General features: G+C 44.5%; 2 protein-coding genes across 2 annotated transcripts; both read right to left on the reverse strand.

Annotated features, from left to right (window-relative positions):
• Nucleotides 1–7412, reverse strand: LOC139534515 (uncharacterized). The gene is made up of 19 exons (XM_071333702.1): nt 7260–7412; nt 7120–7175; nt 6913–7002; nt 6530–6657; nt 6176–6319; nt 6015–6086; nt 5741–5917; nt 5428–5524; nt 5003–5226; nt 4672–4825; nt 4373–4584; nt 2210–2327; nt 1819–2024; nt 1606–1723; nt 1327–1496; nt 686–783; nt 458–573; nt 170–375; nt 1–95 (listed from the first exon to the last, which is right to left on the reverse strand). The coding sequence occupies exons 1-18, from the start codon at nt 7280–7282 to the stop codon at nt 200–202; spliced, it is 2379 nt and encodes a 792-aa protein (XP_071189803.1). The 5' UTR covers nt 7283–7412; the 3' UTR covers nt 1–95; nt 170–199.
• Nucleotides 7413–14564: 7152 nt separating this feature from the next.
• On the reverse strand, nt 14565–20537 carry LOC139534516 (uncharacterized). The gene is made up of 19 exons (XM_071333704.1): nt 20311–20537; nt 20171–20226; nt 19961–20050; nt 19595–19722; nt 19247–19390; nt 19086–19157; nt 18812–18988; nt 18500–18596; nt 18084–18298; nt 17754–17907; nt 17455–17666; nt 16730–16847; nt 16350–16555; nt 16137–16254; nt 15861–16030; nt 15234–15331; nt 15010–15125; nt 14734–14927; nt 14565–14659 (listed from the first exon to the last, which is right to left on the reverse strand). The coding sequence occupies exons 1-18, from the start codon at nt 20331–20333 to the stop codon at nt 14764–14766; spliced, it is 2358 nt and encodes a 785-aa protein (XP_071189805.1). The 5' UTR covers nt 20334–20537; the 3' UTR covers nt 14565–14659; nt 14734–14763.
• Nucleotides 20538–25731: the final 5194 nt, after the last annotated feature.

The raw sequence follows: 25731 nt of genomic DNA on the forward strand, positions 1-25731 counted from the left end.
CAGATTGTAAGAAAATATTTATTAAGAACCAGACTTATTTATATTTAAAAAAACACCGCAATCACTCCCGATTCAGTCAGTGGTTTCATTAGTTCCTGTGGAGAGAATAAAATCAAGTTATAACTCTTCAAGAAATATGACGTGTAGAACAGATTTCTCCATCTCATACCATTGTATGGAGAGCGACTGGGGTCTGGGCCTAAGTGGTTCCTGTAGGTTGGTTCATTTGCCAGCTGAAGACTTTGACATATTTAGCCCTAGGGTGGATGCCAGGCATGTCCCTCCCAGGACTCAGGCCTGTGTTGGATGTAGTTGTGGAGGTCAACGGTCTTCTGGTGGTGGCGAGGGTAGTGGGTGGATAGGTGGGCTGAAATACTATGATTGGACAGAGAGTCAGGTGTAAAAAGCTGTAGCAGTTTTACCACCCTCTTTAGCTGCACAACAACCAAACACTTACTTTTTACAGGAACTCTAGTCAAGATGGTGCCAACTCCTGGAGAGTCTGCCTCAAACTGCCAATATGCAAACAGCTTGTATAGGTCACTCAATGGATAGACACACCGAACGATCATCCTAAAAAAAAGAACTGAACATTAAAGCCACAAGTGCCTCTAGTGAGAGAGTTGACTGACGTGAATATTTATTTCAACCAATGAGGCAGTAGATTATTAGTGAAGTCACGTACACAGAGGCAGTATCCCTGGTTTCGAATGGTGCTTTCACAGATTGGCTCTTGTGCTCAATGTTGATCTCATTTTCGTAGGTAACATGCTGATGGTCAACCTAGACGACAAGAGGATGTCACAAGCCTGAACATAATTCAATGACAATCAATAAACTGTTGCAAGCCATGTCTAAAAACTAAATGGTTGTTCCCTTGTCAGGCCTCATGAGAAAGACATGTCAGTAAGTCTGAATATGAATTTAAATATTCAGCCTGTATGCTGACGGTTTGAGATGGAGGCTTGCTAATCTCGAGGACCGATTCTGCGCCTGAACCAATGACGGGATGCATTGATAACAGCAGTAGTTCCAGTGTTTTTTTTTGCAGATTATTTGGACGCATCAGGATTGGGCAATGGTGGTGCATGAACAATTGGGATGGTAGACATGTGAAATTAGGGGGACTTTAGCTGAGACATAACACTAGAAGAAGTGGCAATTTCTAAGACAAATGTAACCAGAACTAAGTTATGCAGCTGAACAAATTAAGCAACATTATTTCTGGGTTAACAGATTAGATGCTGACAAACTTTTATTTGAACTGGTAGGGCCAGTCATTTGATCATTTTAATGATTCAAATTTTATGGGTTGGACAGTTATACCTGGACCCTGGTACCACAGGTGTGGAGTCCAAAGCTAAAGAGAGCCCTGGTGTCATCTGTCTCTTGAGGCCTGCAGGTGGAGTCCAGGAGAAAGGTTCTGTTGGGTTCAGCTCCAGGAATAGCCAGAGTCACATCAGTAACCACTGTCACCACCCCTTTAGTGGAACACACTAGAGAAATTTGTGTTAGAGCTGGGCTAGAACAAAGTGAATGATCAACACTATAAAACAGTCAGGCAATACATTAAGCTGCAGGCAAAGATGAGGCACTAGTAGTTACCTATGACCTCAGTAGTCTGAAAGAGACAATCTTTGGCCAAGGAACTCTTGAGATCCAAGGTCTTGGGAAGTCGCGAGTGAATTTCAAAAGTGCCACGGAACTGCTTCAAATTGATGTCCTGGAATAAAAAGAGCAGGTACATTTTAAATAATTATAACTCCTACTTTAGCCAACGACAAGTCAGTTTAAGCACTTGACCAATGAGCATCTCACCTTATAAGTGTAGCCAACAGTGAAGAGGGGCACTTCCAGGGTCAGACTCTTGCTGTCATTCTGCATGATGTAGCCCCGCTTGGCTGCCAGATTTGTTGTCAGAAGGTATGGGCCAACACCCACCTCCCACAGGTAGTCAAATGGCTTATGGACCATCTGGAAACTGATGCTTTCCTCATTGCAGACGCCTTTGAAGACCGGGGGAACTGACGAAGAAAAGATCGGCCCAATAGTTTAGTCAATAGTGCCAAGATGACATCAGGGGTAAACAGTGGTAGATAGCTGGGCTGCGTCCACATAAGGCAGTGGTCAGAACCAGAAGGCTAAAAAGACCATCGTGAGAAATATCACTTCCAGCCCAGGTCTCTTAATAAAGTTCAAGTCAACTTACAGACATCATTGAACTGAGCCACAACTGAGGCCAGGTAGTAGTAGTGCTCCTCCTGAGGCAGGATGACCAACGTGTAGTTGATGTCCAACGAGAACTGAAGAAGCCCCTCTACAGAGTACTATGGATATGAACACTCATTGAGAAACAAAATCTTACATCCACACACTAGGGGTGAATCTCAGGTCCCAAAAACACATTGGAGAAAGTTTAGGGGAGGAACCTTGGAGCTCCTCCAATGAGAAGTCACGAGGAAATACTGAGAAAACCACAGTAGTTCATTAAGTCAATATGGGGGCGCTGTTTTCACTTTGTAAAAATTCGTTCCCAAATTAAACTGCCTCGTACTCAATTCTTGCTCGTACAATATGCATATTATTATTACTATTGGATAGAAAACACTCTAGTTTCTAAAACCGTTTGAATTATATCTGTGAGTAAAACAGAACTCAAGTTGCAGCTAACTTCCTGTCAGGAAGTGAGAAATCTGAAATCGGGCACTCTGTTCCAGGGTCAGTTTATTAATTTGCATGTAATCTATGAGTCGACATGCACTGCATACGATTTCCCCTAGATGTCATTAAGCAGTGAGAATTGGAATGGAGTGTCTGGGTAGTTCTGAGGCCGTATAACAGCTCTTGGAACGTGGGGTGCACTCTTTTCAACGTTCATCATGGCGCAAGACAGACCTCAGGATGGCATTCTGAAAAGCTCTCGTTATAGGCCTTAGATATATCCGGCTCTGATTTTATTCAATATAGGTGTTAAAGACATCATAATGTAGTTATTTTAAACCGAGTTATATCAGTTTATATCAGTATATTGCGATTTTCGGAATTTTCTTTGTGCTGCGTTATGAAGAGTTGGACACGTCTGGGCCACATAGCTAATGTTTGCTGCTAATTCCTAAGTTGAAGACGACAATCTACAACCGAGCAACGATGATTCTGGACAAAGGACAACTTGCACAAGATTCTGATGGAAGCTCATCAAAAATAACTATTTATGTTAATTCGTTGTTCTGTTGAAAAATGTTACACTACTATTCCGCCATTAATTTCGGTGCGGTCTCGCTTTAACGCACGCTGTATGTCGTAGTAACGTTAATTTTAAAAATCTAACACAGCGGTTGCATTAAGAACTAATGTATCTTTCATTTGCTGTCCAACCTGTATTTTTTTGTCAAGTTTATGATTAGATGCCTCTCCCAAGATTTCTCCCGACATTTTGTTGGCAGCTTGGCTACTATTCTCATTGTATAACCACGATTTGTGCCGCTAAATATGCACATTTTTAAACAAACAATATATGTATTGTGTAATATGATGTTATAGGACTGTCATCTGATGAAGTTGAGAAGGTTAGTGAAAAATGTAATATCTTTTGCTGGCTTATTCGCTATCGCTAACGTGCATGAATCAATGCTGCTGTGTAGTTGGCTATTGTAGTAAGCTAATATAATGCTAAATTGTGTTTGCTGTAAAACACATAAAGAATCTGAAATATTGGCTGGATTCACAAGATCTTTGTCTTTCATTTGCTGTACACTGTGTATTTTTCATAAATGTTTTATGATGAGTATCTCGGTAATTCACGTTGCTCTCTGTAGTTATTCTAGTTGCTTTGGTGAGAGTTGTGATGGTGGCTGCAATGTAAAACTGATTTATACCTGAAATATGCACATTTTTCGAACAAAACATATGCTATACAATAAATATGTTATCAGACTGTCATCTGATGAAGTTGTTTCTTGGTTAGTGACTATTTATATCTTTATTTGGTCGAATGTGATATTTCTATTAGCTAACCACCATAGCAAAAGACAACTTTTTTTCCCCAAATTTTTTTCCTGCATAGGAAATTTTTCAAATTTTTTCCTGCATGAAAAAATTGTGGGGAAAAAGTTCTTTTGCTATGGTGGTTAGCTAATAGAAATACATGTCTAACCTGTAAAACATTTTAAAAATCAGAAATGATGGCTGGATTCACAAGATGTGTATCTTTCATTTGGTGTCTTGGACAAGTGATTTCATGAACATTTTATTATATGATATCCCTGTGGCTTTAGGCTAGGCTATGCTAGTCAGCTTTTTTGATGGGGGGGATCCCGGATCCGGGTTTGTGACTCGTTAGAGGTTTAAAGAGTAAACATAAATATTTCTTTACCAGCTTGTGAACAACGGCATCCTCAAATGGCACCCTGAGAATGTAGGCATGTAGGTTACTATTGGGCTGGGGGACCATGGTTATGACGAGGCCACTTTTATTCGCCTCTAGTATGGTGAAGTTGTGACCATTGAGCTTCACAGCCACCAGGTCAACATCGTAGGAGAGGTTCCCCAGGTAAACAGTAAACACACGATCCTCAAGGACTGTTTCTGTGGTGGGGAAGGACAACAGGGTCATTAGCAATCATGACCATGGCACTGAAGAGCCACTTCGGATTGGCTAGTAGAACTCCTTACGGTTAATGATGGAGGTGTGCTGGATCAGAAGGGGTGTGTTCATGGGCCTGTGGAGGCGGAGTCTGGTCTCCACACCGCAGTCATCAAGAAAGGTTTGTTCATAGTAGAGACGGAACACATAGAACTCATGGTACATGTTGTCCATCACAAAGCTCTGGAAGAGTTGAAACAGTTATGAAGCATCTGCCATTAGGTTATAGGGTACAAAGTAGAATATTCAAGGTGTACAGAGGACATGAGCGACTGAAGCCATTTGCAGCTTCTCTGCTTCAGAATACAAGGTAAACGTCTGCATGTGAAAGGGCAGATGCGGGCCTAGTATGCTACTGACTTTTCTGTATCCTCCGGCAGCGTTGAAGGGGATGCTGATCTGGACAGTGGTGTCACTGATGTCCATGCTGTAGCCTCGCTCTGATGTGATGGGCTTATCCAGGAGCTGACCATCCACCCCCATTGAGATCTTGATGCTCTCCAACCCAGAGAGGCCAGAGACCAGCGGGGACAGCAGAGTGGGGGTCTGCCAGACCAGCCCCACCCCATCATACATTCCTTCATCTGGAAAGATTACAAGTGTTAAGACCCAGTGAGCAATTCTGCCTCTGCAACTGATTGATCGAAACATCTCACTGATCTGAAATAACTTCATAGGTGAAAGTAGTATTTGCTTAACTGAGCCATCACTATTGCTTAAGACAATCCAGTCCCTTCAGGTCAGAACCTTGATTATGTGGAGCCTGATATTTCACTGGAACTTACTAGTGCTGCACGCAACAATCCAGTCCACCATCATAACCACCCATCTCTGCCTGGAGAACAGTATGGGATGGACCACCTCCACCACTGAACCATTCACCTGGAATTGAAGAATGGATGAAGTGTACTTGCCAACAGTACAAAAGCAGGCATTTCAGTAGTCTAAATTAGCAGCTTCCTTACCATCAAACATTACGCAATGTAAGACCCTCTCAGAATACAGCCACCAGTTTAGGTAGTTAAATGTCAAATTAAGCAAGCCTGACGACACAACCAAGATAAAGGAAGCCATTGAACAGGACATTTAAATCCTCACCATGGAGACAGACCCCATGACAGACCGTGGTGTGTAGGGCGAGCGGAACACCAGCCTCCCCTGGGTGAGGTGGAAAACGTAGCCCAGCTCCCGAGCCTCTGAGAAGGACATGGGAATCAGCTGTTGCCCCTCCTGCTGGAACATCACCTGCCAGGTAGACGTGGCAGAGCTGTGGGCCTGATGGAGAACAAGAGACAGGGCATGCATGGTGGTATTGGGGACAAACTGGTGGAGCTCATCTAAGTGAGAATTTGCCAAATAGACTCTAGCTTACTGTAGCAAGGGCAGCAGTCCAGGCATCCGTTGTTGTACCAGATAGACAGGACACGTCACTCCTCATTGACACCTACAGTGTAACATAGCACTCTCCTATAAAAACACACATGCCCACCTCCACGAGCCCTGGATACACATTCTAGATCCATGCATCAGTACCTCCATATAGTTCTCCTCACAGCTGACTTCTCTGGGGGACCAGGGTAGAGGGAGGGAGCAGGTTGCATTCACAGTGTAGGTCTTCCCCACGCCACTTGCAGCAGTTGTGATCAAGTTAAAGCTAAAAGTGAACACCTTATCGTCCTAAGATACAAAAAGCAAGACCTTCAACTGAGGTATTTGGTAACAATTTAACTAGAAAATATATTTTAAAAACCCTCCCATGGGCACAGATATCAATTCAATGTCTACTCCTGTTCACTGTAAATTCATTGAAGTGGAAATGTTGATTTAACCAGTGAGCCCATGGGTTGTGGCTTCGAAAAGACCACAATGCACAGAAGATATATGAACCTGGTTGTTTGTGTGGCAGGAGAAGTAGGAGGCTCTGAGTTCAGCATGGCCAGGCAGAGGGAGGATACTGAACATGTAGCCACACTCTGACCCATACTGCTTAGTGATGGGGTGAACGCCATCAGCATCTAGATGGGGTTAAAGGACTGAGTCGAAACAAATGATTTGAATATGCTCATGTCCAATACAGAATAAAAATATATTTATTCCTAATTGGTCCGACAGGCACAGTGAGAGACTGAAATATACTGCAGGGAGAGACTTCCTGTCAGCACCAGCTACCAAACACTGGCCAAGACATGTTAAGATGCCAAGTTCATGAACTGACCAAACCTGATTTCAGGCCCCTTTTGCATCAGAATTAAGGTTAAAAGCCTACTTACCAACCGCTTCAAAGCGAGGTTCATTCCCAGCGAATGAGAGTTGGGTTGTTACCAACAGGTATCGAGCCCGACACACAGTCTCAATAGCCCCTATATAGACCCAAAAAGTGAGAATCTGAAGGGTGGAAGCTAAATGATTCTGACCCACAAAACCAGTGTTCTATAGCTTGTATAAAAGGCTAATCTGACCCAATTTAAGTTTCTTACCTCTTGGAAGGTCAGAACATCTTACACTAGGCCATACAGACAGGAGTACAAATACTCTAAGAAAAACATAAGCACAGGTCAACAAAATGTGCTAGTGTCAAAACACTTACTCAAACATTTATGCCCGCCACCAAACTTACCCCAACCAACACCCAAAAGCCATTGCCACTGAGCAGTAGAAATGTATAACCAGGAACAGCTAGTAAACTACACCTGCTAGACAACACAACATCAACTACCACGTACTGACAGTATCCTAGACAAAACAGCAGTTGATGAGTAGAATGTTCTCTCTCTGGCACTTTTGTATGGTGGTGGTGCTGTGATTGAGGTAATTAATTAGCTAATTGGGTCGCATGGTTGGCCAGCTTGCCAGAGCCTAGGGGCGCAGCTAAATAGTCTGAAGTAGATTCCTCTCCTCATCTCCTCTCCTTCCCCCTTTCTTAGGATGTGTTTTCCATCTCCACTGAACAACAATATAAACGGATCATGTAAAGTGTTGGTTCCATGTTTCATGAGCAGAAATAAAAGATCCCAGACGTTTTCCATACGCATGAAAAGCTTATTTCTATCAAACTTTGTGCACATATTTGTTTACATCCCTGTTAGTGAGCATTTCTCCTTTGCCAAGATAATCCATCCACTTGACAGCTGTGGCATATCAAGAAGCTGATTAAACAGCATGATCATTACACAGGTGCACCTTGTGCTGGGGACAATAAAAGGCCACTCTAAAATTTGTCACACAACACAATGCCACAGATATCTCAAGTTTTGAAGGAGAGTGCAATTGGCATGCTGGCTTTAAGAATGTCCACCAGAGCTGTTGCCAGAGAATTGAATGTTCATTTCTCTACCATAAGCCGCATCCATCCGGCCTCACAACCACAGACCATGTGTAAGCGGTCGTGTGGGCGAGTGGTTTGCTGATGTTAACGTTGTGAACCGAGAGCCCATGGTGGTGGTGGGGTTATGGTATGGGTGGCATAAGCTACGGACAACGAACACAATTGCATTTTATCTATGGTAATTTGACCCCACTTCAGGATGCTGGCCTTCTAGGCAGAGTTTCAAAGGAAAAGCCATATCTCAGACTGGCCAATAAAAAGAAAAGATTAAGATTGGCAAAAGAACACAGACACTGGACAGAAGAACTCTGCCTAGCAGGCCAGCATCCCGGAGTCGCCTCTTGACTGTTGATGTTGAGACTGGTGTTTTGCGGGTACTATTTAATGAAGCTGCCAGTTGAGGACTTGTGAGGCTTCTGTTTCTCAAACTAGACACTCTAATGTACTGTACTTGTCCTCTTGCTCAGTTGTGCACCGGGGCCTCCCACTCCTGTTTCTATTCTGGTTAGAGCCAGTTTGAGCTGTTTTGTGAAGGGAGTAGTGCACAGCGTTGCACCAGATCTTCAGTTTCTTGGCAATTTCTCACATGGAATAGCCTTCATTTCTCAGAACAAGAATAGACTGACGAGTTTCAGAAGAAAGTTCTTTGTTTCTGGCCATTTTGAGCCTGTAATCAAACCCACAAATGCTGATGCTCCAGATACTCAACTAGTCCAAAGAGCAGTTTTATTGCTTCTTTAATCAGCACAACAGTTTTCATTTGTGCTAACATAATTACAAAAGGGTTTTCAAATGATCAATTAGCCTTTTAAAATGATAAACTTGGATTAGCTCACACAACGTGCCATTGGAACACAGGAGTGATGGTTGCTGATAATGGGCCTCTGTACACCTATGTAGATATTCCATTAAAAATCTGCCATTTCCAGACACAGTAGTCATTTACAATGTCTACACTGTATTTCTGATCAATTTGATGTTATTTTAATGGACAATGTTTTTGCTTTTCTTTAAAAAACAAGGACATTTCTATGTGACCCCAAATTTTTGAACGGTAGCGTATATATTGTGTATAGTTTTTTTGTGGTGTGGCTTCCAACCATACCATTTAAATATATATATATTTTTATCTTCATTGTTATTTATTTTCTTTGGTGCAAGTTGCTCACTGCTTTTCTACCCTCTTAGGAGGACAAGGTGTTCACCTTTAACTTCAACTTGTTCATGACTAACGACAGTGGAGACAAGCTACACCATATCTAAAATCTGGTCTCCTCTGCCCTAGTCTCCAGAGAAGTTAGCTGTGAGCACATCACAGAGGTACTGATCTATGTCAGGTATCTATGGTTCTATACTGAACCAAAGTATAAACGCAACATGCAACAATTTCAAAGATTTTAATGAGATACAGTTCATATTATTTAAAAATATATATATTTTACCTTTATTTAACTAGACAAGTCAGTTAAGAAAAATTCTTATTTTCAATGACGGCCTAGGAACAGTGGGTTCGACAGATTTGTACCTTGTCAGCTCGGGGATTTGAACTTGCAACTTTTCAGTTACTAGTCCAACACTCTAACCACTAGGCTACCCTGCCACCCCATATAAGGAAAGCAGTCCATTGAAATAAATTCATTAGGCCCTAATCTATGGATTTCACATTAATTTTATTTATTTTTATTTTATTTCACCTTTATTTAACCATGTAGGCTAGTTGAGAACAAGTTGTCATTTGCAACTGCGACCTGGCCAAGATAAAGCATAGCAGTGTGAACAGACAACACAGTTACACATGGAGTAAACAATAAACAAGTCAATAACATGGTAGAAAAAAGAGAATCTATATACAATGTGTGCAAAAGGCATGAGGTAGGCAATAAATCGAATAATTACAATTTAGCAGATTAACACTGGAGTGATAAATCATCAGATGATCATGTGCAAGTAGAGATACTGGTGTGCAGAAAAGTAAATAAATAAAATGGGGGGTGAGGTAGGTAAATTGGGTGGGCTATATACCGATGGACTATGTACAGCTGCAGCGATCGGTTAGCTGCTCGGATAGCAGATGTTTAAAGTTGTTGAGGGAGATAAAAGTCTCCAACTTCAGAGATTTTTGCAATTCGTTCCAGTCGCAGGCAGCAGAGAACTGGAAGGAAAGGCGTCCAAATGAGGTTTTGGCTTTAGGGATGATCAGTGAGATACACCTGCTGGAGCGCGTGCTACGGGTGGGTGTAGCCATCGTGACCAGTGAACTGAGATAAGGCGACACTTTACCTAGCATAGCCTTGTAGATGACATGGAGCCAGTGGGTCTGACGACGAACATGTAGCGAGGGCCAGCCGACTAGGGCATACAGGTCGCAGTGGTGGGTCATATAAGGTGCTTTAGTAACAAAACTGATGGCACTGTGATAAACTGCATCCAGTTTGCTGAGTAGAGTATTGGGAGCTATTTTGTAGATGACATCGCCGAAGTTGAGGATCGGTAGGATAGTCAGTTTTACTAGGGTAAGTTTGGCGGCGTGAGTGAAGGAGGCTTTGTTGCGAAATAGAAAGCCGACTAGATTTGATTTTGGATTGGAGATGTTTGATATGAGTCTGGAAGGAGAGTTTGCAGTCTAGCCAGACACCTAGGTACTTATAGATGTCCACATATTCTAGGTCGGAACCGTTCAGGGTGGTGATGCTAGTCGGGCGTGCGGGTGCAGGCAGCGAACGGTTGAAAAGCATGCATTTGGTTTTACTAGCGTTTAAGAGCAGTTGGAGCCCACGGAAGGAGTGTTGTATGGCATTGAAGCTCGTTTGGAGGTTAGATAGCACAGTGTCCAAGGAAGGGCCAGAAGTATACAGAATGGTGTCGTCTGCGTAGAGGTGGATCAGGGAATCGCCCGCAGCAAGAGCAACATCATTGATATATACAGAGAAAAGAGTCGGCCCGAGAATTGAACCCTGAGGTACCCCCATAGAGACTGCCAGAGGACCGGACAGCATGCCCTCCGATTTGACACACTGAACTCTGTCTGCAAAGTAGTTGGTGAACCAAGCAAGGCAGTCATTAGAAAAACCGAGGCTACTGAGTCTGCCGATAAGAATATGGTGATTGACAGAGTCGAAAGCCTTGGCCAGGTCGATGAAGACGGCTGCACAGTACTGTCTTTTATCGATGGCGGTTATGATATCGTTTAGTACCTTTAGCGTGGCTGAGGTGCACCCGTGACCGGCTCGGAAACCGGATTGCACAGCGGAGAAGGTACGGTGGGATTCGAGATGGTCAGTGATCTGTTTGTTGACTTGGCTTTCGAAGACCTTAGATAGGCAGGGCAGGATGGATATAGGTCTGTAACAGTTTGGGTCCAGGGTGTCTCCCCCTTTGAAGAGGGGGATGACCGCGGCAGCTTTCCAATCCTTGGGGATCTCAGATGATACGAAGGAGAGGTTGAACAGGCTGGTAATAGGGGGTGCGACAATGGCGGCGGACAGTTTCAGAAATAGGGTGTCCAGATTGTCAAGCCCAGCTGATATGTATGGGTCCAGGTTTTGCAGCTCTTTCAGAACATCTGCTATCTGGATTTTGGTAAAGGAGAAGCTGGGGAGGCTTGGGCGAGTAGCAGCGGGGGGGGGGGGGGGGGGGGGGGAGGTTGGAGTCGCCAGGAGGAAGGCATGGCCAGCCGTTGAGAAATGCTTGTTGAAGTTTTCGATTATCACGGATTTATCGGTGGTGACCGTGTTACCTAGCCTCAGTGCAGTGGGCAGCTGGGAGGAGGTGCTCTTGTTCTCCATGGACTTTACAGTATCCCAGAACTTTTTGGAGTTAGAGCTACAGGATGCACATTTCTGCTTGAAAAAGCTGGCCTTTGCTTTCCTGACTGACTGCGTGTATTGGTTCCTGACTTCCCTGAACAGTTGCATATCGCGGGGGCTCTTCGATGCTATTGCAGTTCGCCACAGGATGTTTTTGTGCTGGTCGAGGGCAGTCAGGTCTGGAGTGAACCAAGGGCTATATCTGTTCTTAGTTCTGCATTTTTTGAACGGAGCATGCTTGTCTAATATGGTTAGGAAGTAACTTTTAAAGAATGACCAGGCATCCTCAACTGACGGGATGAGGTCAATATCCTTCCAGGGTACCCGGGCCAGGTCGATTAGAAAGGCCTGCTCGCAGAAGTGTTTTAGGGAGCGTTTGACAGTGATGAGGGGTGGTTGTTTGACCGCGGACCCGTAGCGGATACAGGCAATGAGGCAGTGATCGCTGAGATCTTGATTGAAGACAGCAGAGGTGTATTTGGAGGGCAAGTTGGTCAGGATAATGTCTATTAGGGTGCCCATGTTTACGGATTTAGGGTTGTACCTGGTGGGTTCCTTGATGATTTGTGTGAGATTGAGGGCATCTAGCTTAGATTGTAGGACTGCCGGGGTGTTAAGCATATCCCAGTTTAGGTCACCTAACAGAACAAACTCTGAAGCTAGATGGGGGGCAATCAATTCACAGATGGTGTCCAGGGCACAGCTGGGAGCTGAGGGGGGTCGGTAGCAGGCGGCAACAGTGAGAGACTTATTTCTGGAGAGATTCATTTTTAAAATTAGAAGTTCGAACTGTTTGGGCATAGACCTGGAAAGTATGACAGAACTTTACAGGCTATCTCTGCAGTAGATTGCAACTCCTCCCCCTTTGGCAGTTCTATCTTGACGGAAAGTGTTATAGTTGGGTATGGAAATCTCCGAATTTTTGGTGGCCTTCCTAAGCCAGGATTCAGACACGGCAAGGACATCAGGGTTGGCAGAGTGTGCTAAAGCGGTGAGTAAGACAAACTTAGGGAGGCTTCTGATGTTGACATGCATGAGGCCAAGGCTTTTTCGATCACAGAAGTCAACAAATGAGGGTGCCTGGGGACATGCAGGGCCTGGGTTTACCTCCACATCACCCGAGGAACAGAGGAGTAGTAGGATGAGGGTGCGGCTAAAGGCTATCAAAACTGGTCGCCTAGAGCGTTGGGGACAAGGAATAAAAGGAGCATATTTATGGGCGTGGTAGAATAGATTCTGGGCATAATGTGCAGACAGGGGTATGGTGGGGCACGGGTACAGCGGAGGCAAGCCCAGGCACTGGGTGATGATAAGAGAGGTTGTATCTCTGGACATGCTGGTCTCAATGGGTGAGGTCACCGCATGTGTGGGAGGTGGGACAAAGGAGGTATCAGAGGTACGGAGAGTGGAACTACGGGGTCCATTGCAAACCAAAACAATGATAACTAGCCTGAACAACAGTATACAAGGCATATTGATATTTGAGAGAGACATACAGTAAGGCATAAAGTGATTGCAGGTCTTGATTGGGAGAGCTAGCTAAAACAACAGGTGAGATAACAGCAGCTAGTCAGCTAACACAGCAACAGCAGGTAAAAATGGCGACGACTAGGCAGAGAGGGTCGGATTAACTACACAGAGCCTGAGTTAAAACACAGAGCCGACAGATAAAACACAAATAAACAGAATGGAGTACCGTGAATTAATGGACAGTCCGGCAGGCATCAGCTATGTAGCCAAGTGATCATAGTGTCCAGGGGGCAGCCGTAGATGGAGCAGGGAAGCCGCCACTACGCTAGCACGCGGCGTTTAAAGTTAGTAGCCCGGGGGGTGGTCTGCTCAGACGGAGGGGGTCTGCTCAGACGGAGGCCGGTTGAGGGCACAGCGGATGGGGTATTCGTCTGCAGACCAGACGTGGTCGTGTCGACAGAGAATCCAAGCCAGATGGCGATGGCGAAAGAGGTATTGTAGAATTGTTTGCTAACTGGTGCTAGCTTCATGGCAGTGGCGCTAGCTGCAAGCTAGCTGTGAGGATCAGAAGTAGTGGCTCAGGGATTACGGCAGGAATCCGGCGTTGTTGTGGAGAGACAGTCCGATGTTGGTAAATTGGTGAGTAATATCCAGGCTAATAACAGGGCTGGTGTCTGTGCAGAAGGTAAAAGCTGCTAGCAGCGGCTAAAAATTACTAAATAGCTTGTAGCTGATTAGCTGGTTAGCTACTGGGGGTTCTTAAATGTGTTCCAAAGTTAAAAAATAATAGCGATTCCGTATCACATTGGGTGAGGTAGGTTACCGGAAGGTATAATCGAATTAAAAATCGAAAAGAGATAGACTTTAAAAAATATATTTATATACAAGAAATACAAAAAATACAAACGTACACGAGAGGACGAAACAAAACACGTCTACACTGCTACGCCATCTTGGATTAGACTTTTTTTATTTATTTTTTATTTTAATTATAACTTAATGCCTCAAGCTTCCTTTACTCCATTTCTAGTAACACTAGCCTCAACATGGTTCATTATTTTGATCTCATGGTCACACCTTGCCGCCAAATTGCAGTCTATGAATCCGAATGCTTAAATATTCAGGCCACATCTGCAGCAGTTGACCAAAAGTGGCAGGGTGGCAACAGTTAGAACTGCTGATCACCCCTTAAAGGCCAACATGCATCTTAAGTGACTGAGATGAAAGCATCACACACAAAGCATTTACCGTTACCAAATAAAGTCCTCACTTGTGATATAATCCCCAAACTGGAAGCAGCCACACCAATCAGGACAAGGTACAGATTGTAAGAAAATATTTATTAAGAACCAGACTTATTTATATTTAAAAAAACACCGCAATCACTCCCGATTCAGTCAGTGGTTTCATTAGTTCCTGTGGAGAGAATAAAATCAAGTTATAACTCTTCAAGAAATATGACGTGTTAAACAGATTTCACCATCCCATACCATTGTATGGAGAGCGACTGGGGTCTGGGCCTAAGTGGTTCCTGTAGGTTGGTTCATTTGCCAGCTGAAGACTTTGACATATTTAGCCCTAGGGTGGATGCCAGGCATGTCCCTCCCAGGACTCAGGCCTGTGTTGGAAGTAGTTGTGGATGTCAACGGTCTTCTGGTGGTGGGTGGATAGGTGGGCTGAAATACTATGATTGGACAAAGAGTCAGGTGTAAAAAGCTGTAGCAGTTTTACCACCCTCTTTAGCTGCACAACAACCGAACACTTACTTTTTACAGGAACTCTAGTCAAGATGGTGCCAACTCCTGGAGAGTCTGACTCAAACTGCCAATATGCAAACAGCTTGTATAGGTCACTCAGTGGATAGACACACCGAACTGTCATCCTAAAAAGAGAACTGAACATTAAAGCCACAAGTGCCTGTAGTGAGAGAGTTGACTGACGTGAATATTTATTTCAACCAATGAGGCAGTAGATTAGTGAAGTCACGTACACAGAGGCAGTATCCCTGATTTCGAATGGTGCTTTCACAGATTGGCTCTTGTGCTCAATGTTGATCTCATTTTCGTAGGTAACGTGCTGATGGTCAACCTATACGACAAGAGGATGTCACAAGCCTGAACATAATTCAATGACAATCAATAAACTGTTGCAAGCCATGTCTAAAAACTAAATGGTTGTTCCCTTGTCAGGCCTCATGAGAAAGACATCTGTCAGTCAGTCTGAATATGAATTTAAATATTCAGCCTGTATGCTGACGGTTTGAGATGGAGGCTTGCTAATCTCGAGGACCGATTCTGCGCCTGAACCAATGACGGGATGCATTGAACAGCAGTAGTTCGTGTTTTTTTTGCAGATTATTTGGACGCATCGGGATTGGGCAATGGTGGTGCATGAACAATTGGGATGGTAGACATGTGAAATTAGGGGGACTTTAGCTGAGACATCACACTAGAAGAAGTGGCAATTTCTAAGACAAATGTAACCAGAACTAAGTTATGCAGCTGAACAAATTAAGCAAGATTATTTCTGGGTTAACAGATTAGATGAAAAACTTTTATTTGAAGTAGTCACTGGTAGGGCCAGTCACTTAATCATTTTAAGGGTTGGACAGTTATACCTGGACCCTGGTACCACAGGTGTGGAGTCCAAAGCTAAAGAGAGCCCTGGTGTCATCTGTCTCTTGAGGCCTGCAGGTGGAGTCCAGGAGAAAGGTTCTGTTGGGTTCAGCTCCAGGAATAGCCAGAGTCACATCAGTAACCACTGTCACCACCCCTTTAGTGGAACACACTAGAGAAAGTTGTGTTAGAGCTGGGCTAGAACTAAGTGAATGATCGACACTATAAACAGTCAGGCAATACATTAAGCTGCAGGCAAAGATGACACTAGTAGTTACCTATGACCTCAGTAGTCTGAAAGAGACAATCTTTGGCCAAGGAACTCTTGACATCCAAGGTCTTGGGACGTCGCGAGTGAATTTCAAATGAGCCGTAGAACTGCTTCAAATTGATGTCCTGGAATAAAAAGAGCCGGTACATTTTAAATAATTATAACTCCTACTTTACCCAACGACAAGTCAGTTTAAGCGCTTGACCAATGAGCATCTCACCTTATAAGTGAAACCAACAGTGAAGAGGGGCACTTCCAGGGTCAGACTCTTGCTGTCATTCTGCATGATGTAGCCCCGCTTGGCTGCCAGATTTGTGGTCAGAAGGTATGGGCCAACACCCACCTCCCACAGGTAGTCAAATGGCTTATGGACCATCTGGAAACTAATGCTTTTCTCATTGCAGACGCCTTTGAAGACCGGAGGAACTGACGAAGAAAAGACCGGCCCAATAGTTTAGTCAAGTGCCAAGATGACATCAGGGGTAAACAGTGGTATAGCTGGGCTGCGGCCACGTTTGGCAGAACCAGAAGGCTAGGAAGACCATCGTGAGAAATATCACTTCCAGCCCAGGTCTCTTAATAAAGTTCAAGTCAACTTACAGACATCATTGAACTGAGCCACGACTGAAGCCAGGTAGTAGTAGGGCTCCTCTTGAGGCAGGATGACCAAAGTGTAGTTGATGTCCAATGAGAACTGAAGACGACCCTCTGTAGAGTACTATGGATATGAACACTCATTTAGAAACAAAATCTTACATCCACATACTAGGGGAGAATCTCAGGTCCCCAAAACCCATTGGAGAATGTTTGAGGGGAGGAACCTTGGATCTCCTCCAATGAGAAGTGTCATGAGAATCTTCAATCCCAATGATAATAACTAACAATCAATTAAGCTTTGACCAATTCACGAGGCTTGTAAGACCCTGGGTTTAATATTAATAATTAGGCAAAGACACTGCTTATGCGAAAGGTATGGTCCTTTATCCACGAGAAGGTGCTGAAAACCATATAATGCGCACAGCCTTTTATATAACTCCTACAAATGAATCTGTTCCTCCCTGGGTGAGGGAACTTTCTCCTGGCCTTCGTCACAGTACCAAAACATGTCTTTTGTCAGTTCCTCTTTATCACACACAAACAATATTCTAGTATTATGTCTAAACTTCTGTAACTATTAGGGTGAAATACTTAAGTCATTACTCTTAATGTCATTCAGATTCTCTTATCATTACTTTAAACATAAATTCCCTTATCAAGAAGTCATGAGGAAAAGCTGAAAACCCACAGTAGTTCATTAAATAGTAAACATAAATATTTCTCTTTACCAGCTTGTGAACAACGGCATCATCAAATGGCACCCTGAGAATGTAGGCATGTAGGTTACTATTGGGCTGGGGGACCATGGTTATGACGAGGCCACTTTTATTCGCCTCTAGTATGGTGAAGTTGTGACCATTGAGCTTCACAGCCACCAGGTCAACATCGTAGGAGAGGTTCCCCAGGTAAACAGTAAACACACGATCCTCAAGGACTGTTTCTGTGGTGGAGAAGGACAACAGGGTCATTAGCAATCATGACCATGGCACTGAAGAGCCACTTCGGATTGGCTAGTAGAACTCCTTACGGTTAATGATGGAGGTGTGCTGGATCAGAAGGGGTGTGTTCATGGGCCTGTGGAGGCGGAGTCTGGTCTCCACACCGCAGTCATCAAGAAAGGTTTGTTCATAGTAGAGACGGAACACATAGAACTCATGGTACATGTTGTCCATCACAAAGCTCTGGAAGAGTTGAAACCGTTATGAAGCATCTGCCATTAGGTTATAGGGTACAAAGTAGAATATTCAAGGTGTACAGAAGACATGAGCGACTGAAGCCATTTGCAGCTTCTCTGCTTCAGAATACAAGGTAAATGTGTGCATGTGAAGGGCAGATGCGGGCCTAGTATGCTACTGACCTTTCTGTATCCTCCGGCAGAGTTGAAGGGGATGCTGATCTGGACAGTGGTGTCACTGATGTCCATGCTGTAGCCTCGCTCTGCTGTGATGGGCTTATCCAGGAGCTGACCATCCACCCCCATTGAGATCTTGATGCTCTCCAACCCAGAGACCAGCGGGGACAGCAAAGTGGGGGTCTGCCAGACCAGCCCCACCCCATCATACATTCCTTCATCTGGAAAGATTACAAGTGTTCAGACCCAGTGAGCAATTCTGCCTCTGCAACTGATTGATCGAAACATCTCACTGATCTGAAATGACTTCATAGGTGAAAGTAGTATTTGCTTAACTGAGCCATCACTATTGCTTAAGACAATCCAGTCCCTTCAGGTCAGAACCTTGATTATGTGGAGCCTGATATTTCACTGGAACTTACTAGTGCTGCACGCAACAATCCAGTCCACCATCATAACCACCCATCTCTGCCTGGAGAACAGTATGGGATGGACCACCTCCACCACTGAACCATTCACCTGGAATTGAAGAATGGATGAAGTGTACTTGCCAACAGTACAAAAGGAGGCATTTCAGTAGTCTAAATTAGCAGCTTCCTTACCATCAAACATTACGCAATGTAAGACCCTCTCAGAATACAGCCACCAGTTTAGGTAGTTAGTGTCAAATTAAGCAAGCCTGACAACACAACCAAGATAAAGGAAGCCATTGAGCAGGACATTTAAATCCTCACCATGGAGACAGACCCCATGACAGACCGTGGTGTGTAGGGTGAACGGAACACCAGCCTCCCCTGGGTGAGGTGGAACACGTAGCCCAGCTCCCGAGCCTCTGAGAAGGACATGGGAATCAGCTGTTGCCCCTCCTGCTGGAACATCACCTGCCAGGTAGACGTGGCAGAGCTGTGGGCCTGATGGAGAACAAGAGACAGGTCATGCATGGTGGTATTGGGGACAAACTGGTGGAGCTCATCTAATTGAGAATTTGCCAAATAGCCTTTAGCTTACTGTAGCAAGGGCAGCAGTCCAGGCATCCGTTGTTGTACCAGATAGACAGGACACGTCACTCCTCATTGACACCTACAGTGTAACATAGCACTCTCCTATAAAAACACACATGCCCACCTCCACGAGCCCTGGATACACATTCTAGATCCATGTATCAGTACCTCCATATAGTTCTCCTCACAGCTGACTTCTCTGGGGGACCAGGGTAAAGGGAGGGAGCAGGTTGCATTCACACTGTAGGTGTTTCCCACTCCACTTGCAGCAGTTGTGATCAAGTTAAAGCTAAAAGTGAACACCTTATCGTCCTAAGATACAAAAAGCAAGACCTTCAACTGAGGTATTTGGTAGCAATTTAACTAGAAAATATATTTAAAGAACCCTCCCATGGGCACAGATATCAATTCAATGTCTACTCCTGTTCACTGCAATTTCATTGAAATGGAAATGTTGATTTAACCAGTGAGCCCATGGGTTGTGGCAAAAAAGACCAATGCACAGAAAATATGAACCTGGTTGTCAGTGTGGCAGGAGAAGTAGGAGGCTCTGAGTTCAGCATGGCCAGGCAGAGGGAGGATACTGAACATGTAGCCACACTCTGACCCATACTGCTTAGTGATGGGGTGAACGCCATCAGCATCTAGATGGGGGTAAAGGACAGAGTCAAAACAAATGACTTGAATATGCTCAAGTCCAATACTAAATAAAAATATATTCCAACAGGCACAGTGAGAGACTGAAATATACTGCAGGGAGAGACTTCCTGTCAGCACCAGCTACCAAACACTGGCCAAGACATGTTAAGATGCCAAGTTGAGCTGACCAAACCTGATTTCAGGCCCATTTTGCATCAGAATTAAGGTTAAAAGCCTACTTACCAACCGCTTCAAAGCGAGGTTCATTCCCAGCGAATGAGAGTTGGGTTGTTACCAACAGGTATCGATCCCGACACGCAGTCTCAATGGCCCCTACATAGACACACAAGGTGAGTATCTGAAGGGTGGAAGTTATATGATGCTGACCAACAATTAATACTAGTGTTCTATAGCTTGTATAAAGGCTCAGCTGACCCAATTTAAGTGTCTTACCTCTTGGAAGGTCAGAACATCTTACACTAGGCCATACAGACAGGAGTATAAATACTCTGTAAGAAAAACATAAGCACAGTTCAAAGTGTGCCAGCGTCAAAACACTTACTCAAAACATTTATGCCCGCCACCAAACTTACCCCAACCAACACCCAAAAGCCATTGCTCCGTAGAAGTGTCTAACCCTAGCCAGGAACAGCTAGTAAACTACACCTGCTAGACAACACAACATCAACTACCACGTACTGACAGTTTCCTAGACAAAAACAGCAGTTGATGAGTAGAATGTTCTCTCTCTGGCACTTTTGTATGGTGGTGGTGCTGTGATTGAGGTAATTAATTAGCTAATTGGGTCGCATGGTTGGCCAGCTTGCCAGAGCCTAGGGGCGCAGCTAAATAGTCTGAAGTGGATTCCTCTCCTCATCTCCTCTCCTTCCCCCTTTCTTAGGATGTGTTTTCCATCTCCACTGAACAACAATATAAACGGAGCATGTAAAGTGTTGGTTCCATGTTTCATGAGCAGAAATAAAAGATCCCAGACGTTTTCCATACGCACGAAAAGCTTATTTCTATCAAACTTTGTGCACATATTTGTTTACATCCCTGTTAGTGAGCATTTCTCCTTTGCCAAGATAATCCATCCACTTGACAGCTGTGGCATATCAAGAAGCTGATTAAACAGCATGATCATTACACAGGTGCACCTTGTGCTGGGGGACAATAAAAGGCCACTCTAAAATTTGTCACACAACACAATACCACAGATATCTCAAGTTTTGAAGGAGAGTGCAATTGGCATGCTGACTGAAAGAATGTCCACCAGAGCTGTTGCCAGAGAATTTAATGTTAATTTCTCTACCATAAGCCGCATCCATCCGGCCTCACAACCACAGACCATGTGTACGGCGTCGTGTGGGTGAGTGGTTTGCTGATGTTAGCGTTGTGAACCGAGAGCCCATGGTGGCGGTGGGGTTATGGTATTGGCGGCATAAGCTACGGACAACAAACACAATTGCATTTTATCGATGGCAATTTGAATGCACAGGGATACCGTGATGAGATCCTGAGGCCCGTTGTAGTGCCATTTATCCACTGCCATCACCTCCTGTTTCAGCATAATAATGCACAGCCCCATGTCGCAAGGATTTGTGCACAATTCCTGGAAGCTGAAAATGTCCCAGTTCTTCCATGGCCTGCATACTTATCAGACATGTCACCCATTGACCATGTGTGGGATGCTCTGAATCGATGTGTATGACAGTGTGTTCCAGTTCTCGCCAATAGCTTCGCACAGCCATTGAAGAGGGGTTGGACAACAGCCTGATCAACTCTATGTGAAGGAAATGTGTTGCGCTGCATGAGGCAAATGGTGCTCACACAAGATACTGACTGGTTTTCTGATCCACCACCCTACTTTTTTTTAAGGTATCTGTGACCAACTGATCCATATCTGTATTCCCAGTCATGTGAAACCCATAGATTAGGTCCTCATTTATTTATTTTAATTGACTGATTTTCTGTAACTCAGTAAAATCTTTGTTGCATGTTGCATTTATATTTTTGTTCAGTATACATAGTCTATGATTGATATTTATACATGTCATTTCATATTCATGGTACAGATTAATCCTTCACTATGGCTGCATTTACACAGGCAGCCCAATTCTGATCTTTTTTTCCACTAATTGGTCTTTTGACTGATCACATCAGATATTTTTCAGAGCTGATCTCATTTGTCAAAAAAATATCAAAATTGGGCTGCCTGTGTAAACACAGCCTTTTTGGTGAGTTTAGTGACCCAAGTCAAGAGTTATAATTTCACTTGGCTATGGGCTCATTATATGAAATACATTTAGTTGGGATTTTAACCAACTTCACAAATTTGCAAACGTGTTTTCATGTTTTATTGGGCATTCAACAGAGCATCTTCCTTGTAGCAGCAATCAAAGCAAGAAACAAGATCATTCAATCAAGATCATTCACCACATAACATATTCAAACAGTTACAAAAACATTACAGCTATGGTATTTTGAATCTGAAAATAGTCACATTTATAGGTACATTTTGTTCTTGGATCCCAACTATCGCCACACCCACATACTGCCCACTGCCCTGACCTCTGTTGGAGACTAGTGTATTAAATAGGCAGCAGAGGTTAGAGGGCAAAGGTTGAGTTGACAGGGTGTTCAACAGAGACAGTGACGGTGTCATTGGCAGGGTAGGGACACTGAATGGTCAGCCTGAAACAAAACACAATTGTTAAGAGAACTGAACATTTGAATGTTAGTGTGTAAATAGTGTGTGTGCGTGCATGCATGTGTGTTGTTACCTGTAGGGAGAGTCTGTGGATGAGGCCCTCCCTCACCCTTCCTTTGGCAAATCAGACCATGACTATCTACCTGCTTCCTGTTTACAGACAAAATCTCAAAACAGGAAGTACCAGTGACGCGCTACAAGACTGTTTCGCTAGTACAGACTGGAATATGTTCTGGGATTCATCCAATAGCATCAAGGTGTTTACCACATCAGTCACGGGCTTCATCAATAAGTGCATAGATGACTTCATCCCCACAGCGACTACGCGAACGAATCCAAACCAAAAACCATGGATTACAGGCAATATCGGTGCTCTGCTAAAGGCTATACCTACTGCTTACAAGAAAGCCCGCTACGATCTCCGATGAGACATCCAACATTCAAAAGGACAATATAGGAGGAAGGTGGAATCCTATTAGACCGGATCTCACTCTCCGTGGCTGATGAAAGTAAAGCTTTTAAAAATTATAATTATGTAATTATGAAGTTCTTTGAAAAGGCTGGTCATGACACATCATCACCATCATCCTAGACACCCTGAACCCACTTCAATTTTCATATCTCCCCAACAGTTCCACAGATTACGCAATCTCAAATGCACTTCACAATGCCCTCTCCTACCTGGACAACAGGAGAAATAACTGTGAGAATGCTGTTTGTAGACTACCATTCATAGACTGATGGGCCAGCCCCAGGTGTTGAGGGTAGGCAACAACATCTCTGCCACGCTAACCCTCAACACAGGGGCCCCTCAGAGGTGCGTGCTTAGTTCCCTCCTGTTCACCCAAGACTGCGTGGCCACGCACGATTCCAAAACCATCAAGTTCGCTGACAACACAATGGTGGTAGGCCTGATCCCCGACGGCAATGAGACAGCCTACAGGGAGGTCAGAGACTTGCCAGTGTGGTGCCAGGACAACAACCTCACCCTCGATGTCAGTAAGACCAAGGAGCTGATTGTGGAAGAGCATGCCCCATCCACATCGACGGGGCTGTAGTGGAGCGGGTCGAGAGCTTCACGTTACTTGTCATCCACATCACTTAGGACTTAACGTGGTCCACACACACGCACAGTCATAAAGAGGTCACGACAGCACCTCTTCCTCCTCAGAAGGTTGGAAAGATTTGGCGTGGGCCCCCAGATCCTCGAAAAGTTCTACAGCTACACAATTGAGAGCATCTTGACTGGCTGCATCATTGCTTGGTATGGCAAATGCACCACCCTCGACCGTAAAGCGCTACAGAGGCGGGGGGGGGTATGGACAGCCTGTTACAACACTGTATCTGGCGGTGTCAGAGGAAGGACTGAAAAATTGCCAAAGACTTCAGCCACCCAAGCCATAGACCGTTCACTCTGCTACCGTCCGGCAATCGGTACCGGAGCATCCACTCTCAGTCCGACAGGCTCAGAGACCGCTTCTACCACCAAGCCATAGGACTGCTAAATACTTAATGAAATGGTTACACAGACTATCTTGCACTGACTCTATGCACACTCACAAGTATTCAGCGCATGTGACAAGTATAATACATTTTTTTTTTTTTTACATCTTAGTCATTTAGCAGACACTCTTATCCAGAGGAATTAGGGTTAAGTGTCTTGCTCAAGGGCACAGTGGCAGATATTTTACCTAGTCGGCACTGGGATCTGAACCAGCAACCTTTCGGTTACTGGCACAACGCTCTTAACCGTTGAAGTTTCAAATGCATTCTGTCATTACTAAAAGTGTAGGTATTTTAACATTATTATTGTTTAACAGACAACACTTTTGATCAATGAAATATTTAAATCAGTCGTCTTCCTCAAATGAAGGGGATGATGAAATCTTTGCAAGAGGGAGGGAATCTGATTTCATTGGTCCTCAAGTCGCGGCTCAGGCAATATATTCAGGATAAATTGAGTTAACCCTGAGTAAGCCTGCCCCAAGCAGGTTATTTATGAAAGATTAATTGCTATAAAATTTTACCTGGCTAAGAAGGTGAGCCACTTTCACGGTACTGGTTATCCCGAGTTGAACTCAGAGTTGACCAAAGTTACCAATAACTCCTGAAATCTGATTCGTAGTATCGGGCTCTGATTCTCATACAGTACACTAGCAAATTCCCCTCAACCTAGATGAGACATAACATATACTCAACACGTATGTTTATTTCATAACTCCAACTGGAACTGGTGATATGCCCACAGACGTTTGTATTGACCATTATGTTGGTTATTATTATTATTATGTAACAATTGAATAAACTTGAACCAACAACTGTATTCTAACGAGAAGTAAGAAAAGTCTGATTTCACACACACACTCTCACGGTAGATACAGCCTGTCTCAGACTAGACGTAACATTGTAAATGTAAATCTGGGACACTAATTAGTATGATATTGTAATGACCTCGATAAATCACAAATGAGCGAATGTCCACAACAGTTCTTGAGTCCTCGAATGAAAACTCTCACAGGCTACTGCAACAAGTACCATGCACAAAGAAAAAGCCAGGTTATAAATTGTGGTGCCCCGACCCCCTGCCCAGATCCCCTGCCCCCCACATAACTGACCAGGAGGGTCACTACACAGCCCCCTCACCACAAAGTCCCTTGTTCCAGGGGGAACAAAAAGTCCCGGAAGCGACCCGGAGGTCTCCTTTTTTCTGCGCGGGCGTGATGGGGCTCACAGGCAAAGGGGGTTCAGTCTGTGGTAGGGGGCTATCCCTCTGGGGCACCGGGGACACAGCCTGTGGCTCTGGGGAACCACTCAGTGACACAGGGGGTATAGGAGGAGCAGGCCATCTGGAGCTCTAATTGTGGGGAGAATGTCATTTCCAGAGGGAGGGGTTGTTGGGGTCAGTGGGGTTTTTTGGGGCGAAGAGGCCCCTCTGTATGGAGCTTACCTGTCCAGGTGGGGCAGTGCCACATTTCTCCCTCTGGGGAGCAGCTTGACCCAGTACACCATCTTCTCCCATCCTATCCAGGACCATGCACCGCCCCACCCAGTGACTGTCCAGCTTGGGGCAACTACGTTTCTTTCTTTCTTTCTCATCAGCGATGATGGCCAGCTGCTGTGCTAGCGTTTTGTTGAAGCGCTCCACGAGGCCATCGCTCTACGGGTGAAGCGGAGTGGTGCGGATTCTGTGCCTATCCAGCCGCTCACACATGGTGGCGAACACACGGGACTGTCGCTGTGAATGGACTCAGCGCCAAACCTGCTGAACATATGGCTGTGAGGGCGTCGACGATGGTCTCTGCTT

Source organism: Salvelinus alpinus, chromosome 11, assembly GCF_045679555.1.
Source record: "Salvelinus alpinus chromosome 11, SLU_Salpinus.1, whole genome shotgun sequence".
In the NCBI taxonomy this organism is placed as follows: Eukaryota; Metazoa; Chordata; class Actinopteri; order Salmoniformes; family Salmonidae; genus Salvelinus; species Salvelinus alpinus.

Excerpts from the sequence above, each read along its gene's own strand:
- LOC139534516 (XM_071333704.1), bottom strand. The coding sequence starts at position 20,333 with ATGGCTTTTGGGTGTTGGTTGGG. Across the intron at positions 16,848-17,454 it reads ATGCCGTTGTTCACAAGCTG|TACTCTACAGAGGGTCGTCT; the intron begins GTAAAGAGAAAT and ends TCATATCCATAG. Across the intron at positions 16,255-16,349 it reads CTGTTGGTTTCACTTATAAG|GACATCAATTTGAAGCAGTT; the intron begins GTGAGATGCTCA and ends TTTTTATTCCAG.
- LOC139534515 (XM_071333702.1), bottom strand. The coding sequence starts at position 7,282 with ATGGCTTTTGGGTGTTGGTTGGG. Across the intron at positions 2,025-2,209 it reads GGCTCAGTTCAATGATGTCT|TTCCCCCGGTCTTCAAAGGC; the intron begins GTAAGTTGACTT and ends TTTCTTCGTCAG. Across the intron at positions 1,724-1,818 it reads CTGTTGGCTACACTTATAAG|GACATCAATTTGAAGCAGTT; the intron begins GTGAGATGCTCA and ends TTTTTATTCCAG.